The sequence below is a fragment of the Hipposideros armiger genome, unplaced genomic scaffold, assembly GCF_001890085.2.
Source record: "Hipposideros armiger isolate ML-2016 unplaced genomic scaffold, ASM189008v1 scaffold_417, whole genome shotgun sequence".
In the NCBI taxonomy this organism is placed as follows: Eukaryota; Metazoa; Chordata; class Mammalia; order Chiroptera; family Hipposideridae; genus Hipposideros; species Hipposideros armiger.
The window spans coordinates 167,629-177,836 of record NW_017731767.1 but is presented as its reverse complement, the minus strand read 5'-3'; the positions used below and the strand labels follow the sequence as shown (position 1 = coordinate 177,836).

Here is a 10,208-nt window from a genome sequence, read left to right as displayed (position 1 = left end):
AGCCTGGGAGGGTGGTGTGTGGGGTGGGGGGAATATTTACGTCCTCGTCAGATCAGAGGGCTAAGACCTGAGGGGAGGGCTTGAGGATTCTTGAGTACCACAGGGCTGATACTCATCAGTCGTGCTGTGGCATACAAAGGCATTCACATCTGCTGTGGGTGTCAGGATTGTACTTAGCTTTTGAAACTGGGGGTGGTGTGTTCCCACTTGGCCCATGAATGTGGAGAGCCAGGTGGAGCTACTTGAAGAGTTCACCAAAGATCTGTGCTAGGATGGGATTATATCCAGAGTTCACACTTGGATAGGGCTTGGGTAATTCTCACTTAGGGTGGGTATCTGAGCATGTATCTGGCTGGGAACAGGCGCTCACACTTGGGGGGTTTCCAGGGGCCTCTTGTTGCCATTTCCTTTTAGCGTGGGAATGGGGAAGGTAATGGCAAGACTCATCTTTGATAGGACTCTCTTTGCAGTGAACATCTGCATAAACGGGTTAAGATAGAATTTTGCCTGGTATAACAGAGTTACTCAAATTAACTGTGCTTAAAACAAGACGGAAGTTTCTTTTTATCAAATAGGAAGTCTGGCTGGGTCATCCAGGGTAGGTAGGGTGGGTCCACAGTCATCCCGGCCCCTTCTATCTCATTGCTCTGCCTTCCTCAACATTCAGCTTCTACCTCATGACCCAAAATAGTTGCTCAAGTTCCAGTCATCACATTTGCATTTGAGCTAGTGGGAGAGGGAAAGGGGCAAGGAACGTTATTCACATCACTTTGATAACTTTCCACTGGGTTAGACCACAGTCACATAGCCACTGATATGCTCAGGGAAGACTAGACAATATAACCTTTGTTCCAGGTAGCCACGTGCCCAGCTAGAATCCTATTCTAAAGAGGAAAGATGGGGTAGTAGTGGGCAGCAGGCATGTATGCCGCACTCAAGAATTATGTGGCAACGACTGAGGGGGAAAGTATAGGCATCACATGTAGTCAGTGGGGGAGGTGGGTGGTGTTCTCATACTATTAGTGGGGTTGACCCTGATGTAGGCCTTTGAGAGGTTCACGGCAGGGGTGGACATTTTTCGGGCTCACCTTTGCTCGGGTGTGGACTCACACCTGCCCTCCACTCCCATGTGCCTGCAGACGGCCTTGGTGCAGGAGGTGCACCAGAACTTCTCAGCCTGGTGTTCCCAGGTGGTTCGCCTGTACCCAGGACAGCGGCACCTGGAGCTGGAGTGGACGGTGGGACCAATACCTGTGGGGTGAGTGGTACAGGTTGGGACTAGGGGATGGGAACCGAGGCAGAGTGGAGGCAGGTGAGGCTCACAACCTTGCCATTCCATTGGGTATAGTGACAGCTGGGGGAAGGAGATCATCAGCCGCTTTGACACTGCGCTGGAGACAAAAGGACTCTTCTTCACCGACAGCAATGGCCGAGAGATCCTGGAGAGGAGGTGGGGGTGTTTGGGGGCGAGGAAGGGTGGTCTCTGGTGCCGAGGGGGCCCGTGGGTGGTGGGGGCATCTGCTGATCCTATGAGTGGGAGGGAGAGGATGAAGGAGGAATGAGTAGTGGGTGAGCTGGGGAAAGGGCGCTGGACCCCAGGTCTGACCAAACCCTACCCCCACTTCCTCAGGCGGGATTATCGACCCACCTGGGAGCTGAACCAGACTGAGCCAGTGGCAGGAAACTACTATCCAGTCAACAGCCGTATTTACATCACGGTAGCCCCTACCCCATCGTGCTCCCCTCATCTTCCCGACACGCCTCTACAGAATGGGGGTTACCTCTCATTTTTAGCTTTTCCCAACTGTCTTTGGCAGTGCCCACCATCCCTTGTGGGGCCTGCCTGGCAATGAGGCCCCTCACTCTCATCCATCGCCCACCAGGATGGGAACATGCAGCTGACTGTGTTGACTGATCGTTCCCAGGGGGGCAGCAGCCTGAGCGATGGCTCCATAGAGCTCATGGTGAGTGACCTGTACCCCATCTAAGCTAGGATTCTCCCACCAGTTTCCTTACTGGCTTCCTGCCGGACTTACTTTAAAAAAATATATATATTTTAAAGATTTTATTGGGGAATTGGGGGAGGGAAACTGTTGGGGAATTAGGGAAGGGGAACAGCCAAGTTGTTGTCCTTCAGTCTTAGTTGTGGGTGGTTCAGCTAGCTCAGCTCCAAGTCCAGTCGTCATCCAGCCGCCCGTCGGCAGCTCGTGGCCGCTCAGCTCAAGGTGCCATGTTCAGTTTTAGTTGCAGGTGGGTGTAGCCCACCATCTCATGCAAGAGTTGAACTGGCAACCTTGTTGTTAGGAGCATGTGCTCTCACCAGCTGAGCCACCCTGTCACCTGTTGGCAGCTCAGTGGTAGCTCAGTTCAGGTGCAGCTCACTGGACCATGTGGGAATCGAACCGGCGACCCTGTTGCTCAGAGCTCGTGTTCTTAACCAACTGAGCCACTCGGCTGGTCCGCCTGCTGGACTTTGAAGCCGGTTTCTGTGCTAGTTCTTTGCTAGGTGCACCCCTGCATTTGGGGTCCCACTAAGCTGAGACCTCCATTTCTATGTGAGATGGTTACTCCACACTTTAATCCAATCCCTACCGAGGCGCCCCCTCCAGGTCCTGACTTGCGCTATCCACGCCCCGGTACGTCATTAGCTCCCTCAGATCTAGTCCCCTGCAAAGTCGGATCGGCACTTCTGCTGGGGTCCCCCCCTACCAGAACTTCATCCTCATCTGTTCCACCCACTCTTCAATTTCTCTTGAAACTCCCACAAGCTCTTACCCAATTTCTGGCCCCGAAATTGACCGGAGTGGCCCTCACCCTCTCCTGACCGCTCTCCTTGCAGGTGCACCGAAGGCTGCTGAGAGACGATGGACGCGGAGTTGGGGAGGCGCTGCTGGAGAACGGGTCGGGGTCGTGGGTGCGAGGACGCCACCTCGTGCTTCTGGACACGGCACGGACTGCGGCAGTCCGGCACCGCTTGCAGGCGGAGAAGGAGCTCTTGGCCCCGCAGGTGGTGCTGGCCCCAGGCAGCGGCGTCCCCTACCACCTGGGGGTCGCCCCGCGCACACAGGTGAGAGGCGGCGGTCCCGGCAGAAAGAGAGGACCCAGATGGAGCCTGGGGTGGGGTCAGGTCTCCCTAGACTTAGCCGGGACCCACCTCGCCTGCCGCCAGCTCGTCCTGGGGAGGCCATAAACTAGCTCCACAACCTCAGCTTCCGCCCCTCCTCGCCCCCTCACCTCGGCCCCGCCTTCTCCCTTGCCCCAGGCTCGGTCCCACTCCTCCCCTTGGCCAGCCCCGCCTCTCCGCGCTTCATCCCCGCCCTCAGTCCTGTCTTAGGCCAGATCAGTTCGGCCCCTTCCAGGCTTCGACCCGCCTCCAACCTGGCACCGACCTATCCCCTCACTGGCTCAGCCCTCCTATTCCTGGCTGGGTTCCCCCCCCCACCCCGCCCCCGTGACCACAGCTAAACCCCGCCCCTCACATCCAGCCTCGCCTCCGGACCACAGCTCGGCCTCGCCCCTCTGGCTCAGCCCCGCCCCATCCCCGCCCTTTCCCCCTCTTGTCCCCCGCAGTTCTCTGGGCTGCAAAGGGAACTGCCGCCCAATGTGCACCTGCTCACACTGGCGCGTTGGGGTCAGAAAATGCTGCTGCTGCGCTTGGAGCACCAGTTCGCCGTAGGGGAGGATATGGTTGGCAACTTGAGCTCTCCGGTGACCTTGGACTTGAGGGTGAGGCGGGCTGAGGTGGGAAGGAGATAGGAGAGAGGCAAGAGAGAGAGGGGAGAGTGGAAATTTCACTTTGTCCACACTCAACCTGGCCCATCCATTGCCCGCAGGACCTGTTCTCTGCCTTCACCATCACTGACCTTAAGGAGACTACACTGGCTGCCAACCAACTCCGGGCCAGTGCCTCCAGGCTCCAGTGGACACCGAACACAGGTGGGGGCCTGGAGCTGGGGGCCATGTGGGAGGATCCAGGCCCAGCTTGAGGGTCTGGGGCGGTGTTCAGATCCATGTTAGGTGTTTAAGGGTCTTAAGTGGATCCAGCAAACTAGCAGTGGGTCTTGGGTGTTTGAGTTTGGAGTGTAGTCCCAAGAACAAGATTTGAGTTTCTGTCAATGTCTAGTTCCGGGGTGGGGTTGTTCGTCAACGCTGGGGTTGGCTTGATGGTCCTTGAGGTGAGGCTTGAGGGTGTGAGGCTGGTGTCCAGGCACTAAGGAGGGATTTGGAGATCTGGAGGTGATATCCAGGCCCTGGCAAGCAGTTGAAGGGTCTGGGAGTGAGGCCCTGGGACAGATCGAAGGGTGTATGGCTGTGTTCAGGCCCAGGGGAGACAGCACTGTGGTGGGAGGGTGAGGCAGAGGAAGTCTCCACCCCTCACTTCTCCCCTGCACTGCCCTAGGGCCCACACCCAAGCCTTCTCCTTCCCGGCTGGACCCCGCCAGCATCACACTGCAGCCCATGGAAATCCGCACCTTCCTGGCCTCTGTCCAATGGAAAGAGGACGACTAGACCTGCTGGGGACAGGCTGCCCCGTTTCCAGCTTGAACCCTCTCCTCCAGGGGCGAGGCAAATTCTTCCCCTTTTCCTCTTGCTGCTGCTGCCACCAACAAAAACCATTAAAATTCCACTACCAAGCCTATGGTCAAGGTGTGACTTAGCGTGGGTTTTTTTTTTTTTTTCTGAGGGTGATAGAATTTATGACCCAAAAAGGTCTACACATTCTAGCTGACCCCTGACCTGAGACCTTGCAGAGAGGTCACTTAGCTGCCTGAATCCTCACACCAGATTACACTGTTCACTCCCCACCTCATCTACCACTCCGACTTCCACTCCTGCTGCACTCCTTTGTCCACTCAGGTGGTGGCCCAGCTGTCTTGAGATGCCACCAAGGGCAGGCCAGTGAACCAGATACACCCCGAGGCCTCCCAGACCCGGCCCTGAATTGAGGAATCTGGGAGGTCCTGGGGGAGGAAATACAATAGATTCAGTGGAAGGTCCGAAAGTGTGGCCTTAGACTGGTGGATTGGCGCTGCCGGCCTCGGAGGAGAGAGAGGCAGAGAGCTTGGCGTGCCCTCGCTCTGGTGTGTTCTGGGGTCAGTTTCAGAAGGAGACCTTGGGATGAAACCCTAGGTTTAGGGTCAAAAGGAAGTGACTTCTGTATACAGGTCCCTTGAAGGCTCTTTGAGGCAGCAGAAGCGCGTGTTTGAGCCGTTGTCAAGGGGCGGGGTTTGATCAGGGAGGGGCGGGGCTCAGCCGAGAAGATGGGGAGTGCTGAGCCAATGAGGGGACAGTGCGGTGCCAGATTCGGGTCGGGTCCCACTTGCAGGCCAAGTGGAGACCAGTGTTCTGCTGCACCCGCAGGGTGGTCTGTACGTCTAGAAAATATGGGGGAGGGGACAGTCTGCCTAGACAGGCTATGATCCCCTGGGGAGTCCATTCTGGGCCTGGATGAGGTCACAGATGGGATCTGGGTGCCAGATGTGCCTGTTGAAAAATTTTCTAAGTCTTTCTCTAAAGAGATGGACCAGAGACACCCAAGGAGGGCACCCAGTCTAGTCACCATCCCACAAGAGGTCCAGTTGTTGGGTTCATCTCCTGAAAATGTAGTTTCTGTTCAGAAGGCAGAGGCAGCAGAGCCAGCCAGAGTAGTTCTGGGCATGTGCCCCAGGGATGTCTGCTGCCCTGCATGGGTCCCTGTCATAGGGGGCGCCTACCAAACTTGCTAAGAAATATTTCCCTGGTGGCAGGCATCAGGATGGGCTGGGCCGTGGGCCCCAGGGATGGTATCTTGGGCCCATCTGTACATGTACCTCCTGAAGAGGTATCCAAGTCCTCTTCCAAAGGTGGGCACTGTCCTGGGCTGGCCAAGGAGACTGGTGGAAGTCACCCTGGGTCCTCCCTCTGTCCTGCATGGGGCCTGATTGCTGTAAACCCTACAAATCTCTCTGTTCTTTGGTGATGGAGCGACTCAGAGAGACTCAGGGGTGGGTGCCAAGGCCAGGCTGTGATTCTGCATGTGTCCAGGTATTGGATCCGCCTGTTAGTACCTCCTGGAAAACGTATCAAAGTCCCCATCCAAAGGAGAGGCACCGGCCTGGGCTGGACAGGTAGGCCCATGGAGGGTGCCATGGGCTCAGGTGTTGTCACTCTTGGGTACCTCTTATTAGGAGTGCCTTCTGAAAACTTTCTATGACCGTTTGTGGTGGCCAGGACTGAACTGCAGTTGCTAGATGGACTCCCCTCTCCGCACCATTTTTATCAGCCTCCCTCTGGAGGTGGCAACAGGCCCTAGCTGTCTAGTGAGGCCCAGGGAGTGTTCTCTGCCCAGCCACGGTCATATTTGGGCCCTGAGCATCACTTATGCCTCTGGAAAATGTTTCCAACTGCCCCTCTAGAGGCAGGGAGGTAGCGGCCTAGTGGGTTAGGGACCACCGGGGATGCAGTCCTGTGTGGGGCTGGGTCACCAGATGTATTTCTCAAAAATATTTTTAAGCCCTGTTGGGAGGGGGAGACTCCCAATAGGATGGACCCCCATCCCAGTCCAGTCCCACGTGGGGCTGGGTCAATGGGGGACGCCTCCTGAAAAGTGTTTTAAGTACTCCTCTGGAGGTGGAGGTCAGCCCCGGCTATCCAGGCAGTTGAGTGGACGGTTCCCGGCTTCCGTTGGCCGAGATACACCCAGAAGAGATGGCATTTGGGGTCCAGGTCGATCCAGGTCAGTGCAGGTCGCACTGGTTGTCAGCGCCACCTGGCGGCAGCTTTTATATCTTCCCTTGGAGCTCCGTAGCCTTGGGCGCGGGTTGGGGTCTGGCCGTTCAGCCCAAGGCCGAGTTCCAGGAGGCGGCAGCGATGTAGTCCCCACTGCGACACACTCCGCCTCCAAACGTGCTCCCGGAGATTGTCACTGCAGTATCGTGGAGCGCGGCTTTTGGGAATTGCATGGGAGAGCTGACTGGCGCACGGAGGTCCCACACGCCGGCGGGGACCGACTTGGGCCGTCACAGGTGATTGGGTAGGGCGCCCTGGGCTCGGATGCGTTCTCACGTGATGTTTGGTTGTCCGGAGGGCTTCCTGAGAATTTTTCTAGGTTCCCTTCTTGGATCTGGGACTGCGGCCAGGGAGGCCCGAAAGCACCCGTCGTCTGGCCGCAATCCCGCACAGGGTACTGCCGCTGGATGTGCGTCCTGAAATTCTTCCCTTCTGAACAGGAACAGGGAGGCCGAGGGAGGGCACCCTACGCCCAACTGCGGTTACACTGGAGCCTAGTCTTGGACACCCCACAAACCTTTGTAAGCTTCCCTCCAGTGGTAGGGACCATCCCGGGCCAAATGGGGGTCAAGGGGTGGATGCCTTGGATTTGGTCACGGTCCACAGCAGGTGCTAGGTCTTCTCAAGAACATGATGGGGCGGCAGGGTAGCCCAGTTGGTTAGAGTGATGTGCTCTGAGCATCAGGGTTGCCGGTCTGATTCCCACATGGGCCAGTGAGCTTGCGCCCTCCGCCACTAGATTGAAGACAGCGACTTGAGCTGAGCTGCCGGTTAGAGCATGTGCTCTTAACAACAAGGCTGCAGGTTAGACTCCCGCATGGGATGGTGGGCTGTGCCCTCCCCTACCCCCCCCCCCAACAATAGATTGAAAACAGCGACTGGACTTGGAGCTGAGCTGCACCCTCCACAACTAAGATTGAAGGACAACAACTTGACTTGGAGCTGATGGGTCCTGGAAAAAACACATTGTTCCCCCATAAAGTTTAAAAAAAAAGAGAAAAAAGAACCTGCTAAAAAGTTTCCTATTATGCTTAAGGTAGGCGGTGGGGCACTGGCTCTGGCTAGTCAGGGAGTTTCCAGTAAGTTGTCCTGAAGGCATCATTCCCATGTGGGCCTTCTAGACAGTTTTTTAAGTGTTCCCCAGAAGGCTGAATCTGTAGAGGGCTGCAAGGTTGGCCTGAGGAGGTTGCTTCTGGCAAGCAGCTGTCCTCAGTAGGACCCAGTCATCACCTGCACCTGTTGAAAACATTTCCTGAGTGGAGGAAGGCCCTGGGGTCATCTCCCTACACCAGGAGAGCTGAAGTCATGTATGGGTCCTGTTTGGTGGATGTGCCTCTTGAAAATTTTTCTAAGTCTCTCTCTGTAGTGACAAGCCAGCCAGACAGGGAGGCCCTTTGTCTGCTGTGGGAGAGTGCCCAGGCCCTGTCCACAGCCCAGATCAGGCCAGTAGTTAGAAGCATGCCCAAAACATTTATAAGTCCCCCTACAGGTTGTGATCAGCCCTCACTGGCTCTGGGGGCTGGAGAGAGCAACTCTGTCCTGGTTGTGGTCTCATGTGGTCCCAGTTGTCATATTCGTCATTTGAAATTGTTTCCAAGTTCCTCTCAAAAAGGGGTCATTAGTGTGGGCTGGTGAGGGACACCTGAAGGGTGCCTGGGTCTGGCTGTAGTCACATGTGATGCCTGTTTGATGAATGCACCTTGCCAGAAAATTTTGAAGTATTCTTCAGAAGGTATAGGGACCAGCCAGCCAGAAATAGAGGCCCACAAAAGGCACCCAGTCTAGACGTGGTCCTTGGTGGGGCCTGCTTTCTGTTTACACCTTCTGGAAATTTTGCTAAGTCTCCCTCTGGAGGAAGGAACCCTGGGTCCTCCATCCTGCATGGGGGATGAGATACACCTTCTAAGCCAGTGGTGGAGAACCAGCTTGTCTGGTCAGTGATGATGGGAAGGCACCCAGTTCTGGCCATGTTGTTGCAATAGGTCACAGTTGTCACATGTACCTTCTGAAAATGTTTCCAAGTCCCCTTTCTGGGGGGCCAGTTAGGGACAAACTCTGAGGGCACCCCAGACATGGCTGTGGTCCTTTGAGGGACTTGGTCGTTGTAGGTGCACCTCAAATGTTTTGAAGTCTCCATAAGTGTAGTTATTGGCCCTTGCCAGGCTCCTTGTTGGCCCTGGTCATATGATATAGCTCACAAAGACATTTGTAATTCCTGGACAGCCTCGCAGGCTTTCAGAGGGCACCTGGGCCTGGCCTCAGTCCACCATGGGTCATAGTTACAGAGAGTGCCTCCGAAAGTTTTCTGAGTCTCCATTTGGAGGTTGGGACTGGCCTTAGCTGGACAGGGAGGCCCAAGGAGGGGGACCCCAACCTAGCTATGGCCTCACATGGGGCCTATTTTTAGTATGTTCCAAATTTCCTAAGTTTCCCTCTGGAGAGGGGGACCAGCCTGGGCCTATTAGGAGCAACTTAGGAACGCTCACTGGGCCTGACCTCTGTCCTGCGTGAAGCTCAGTCATCCAATATGCTTCCTGAAGACTTTTCTAAATCTCCTTCCTGTCTGGGGCACAGGCTATATCTGGCCAAGGAGACCTGGGAGGGTGCTTTGGGCATGGCAGTGGTCCCATTGAGGCAGGGCATGTAGCCTAGGAAATTGACAGCCCCCTCCAGAGCACAGCTGAGATGCTTCACTGGTTACACAAGTAAGAAGTTAAATGTATTCAGTACCTGCAGATAGAGAAAAACACGAACCAGTTTCATCCAGGTAGGCTGATCCCCACCACCAGGACCTGACCTTTAGCTAATTATGCTGTTATAATCTCATTTGCATTGTGGTTACTGTGACTCCCATCATGCATCTGATACCATGACAGTTCCGAAGGAACCAAATAAAGAAGAAAAGGCGGAAAATGGAGGGTCCTGCCCAGGTGGAGGAGATGAGTGAACCACGTCAATGGGGCATCACCGATTCCCACACTGGGAGGGATAAATACCCCTGACCCTGACTTCCTCAGCTTGACTCATTCTCTGAGTTTGCCCAAAATTTCCTCTGAAGTGTGTACTTTCATTTTCAGTAAATTACTTTCACTTTCCTGCATCTGTCTCACTCTTGAATCCTTTCTTGTGTGGAGACAAGAACCTGGTCACCGCTGCTCTGGGTTGAGTTCTCTGTTGGACATCCCCGTGGGCCTCTGGCAACACTATGTGTGTTTCATTCATTTGGAACATCTCTCAAAATGTTTCTAAGTACCCTCTGGAGGGTGTCCAGGGCCAAGGTGTGGCCCTGTGTGGGTTCTGTATTAGTTTGCTAGGGCTGTGTAATAAAGTACAGTTGACTCTTGAACAACATGGGTTTGAACAGTGCAGGTCCACTTATACGCACATTTTTATTTTCTTAACAGTTTCTTTTCTCTAGTTCACTTTATTATAAGAATACA

The 10,208-nt window shown here is 55.1% G+C and overlaps 1 protein-coding gene across 2 annotated transcripts in view; it reads left to right on the top strand.

The window, feature by feature from the left end:
* The window catches only part of MAN2B1 (mannosidase alpha class 2B member 1), a 14,148-nt gene extending 9,490 nt beyond the window's left edge, over positions 1 to 4,658 (top strand). For both annotated transcript variants that reach the window (XM_019664155.1, XM_019664154.1), the window contains exons 17-24: positions 1,140 to 1,258; positions 1,349 to 1,450; positions 1,631 to 1,718; positions 1,884 to 1,964; positions 2,840 to 3,067; positions 3,571 to 3,726; positions 3,834 to 3,936; positions 4,400 to 4,658. In XM_019664155.1, coding sequence (XP_019519700.1) covers positions 1,140 to 1,258; positions 1,349 to 1,450; positions 1,631 to 1,718; positions 1,884 to 1,964; positions 2,840 to 3,067; positions 3,571 to 3,726; positions 3,834 to 3,936; positions 4,400 to 4,509 — 987 coding nt within the window. In that variant the 3' untranslated portion in view covers positions 4,510 to 4,658. The remainder of the gene's footprint in view (positions 1 to 1,139; positions 1,259 to 1,348; positions 1,451 to 1,630; positions 1,719 to 1,883; positions 1,965 to 2,839; positions 3,068 to 3,570; positions 3,727 to 3,833; positions 3,937 to 4,399) is intronic.
* The last annotated feature ends 5,550 nt before the right edge of the window (positions 4,659 to 10,208 follow it).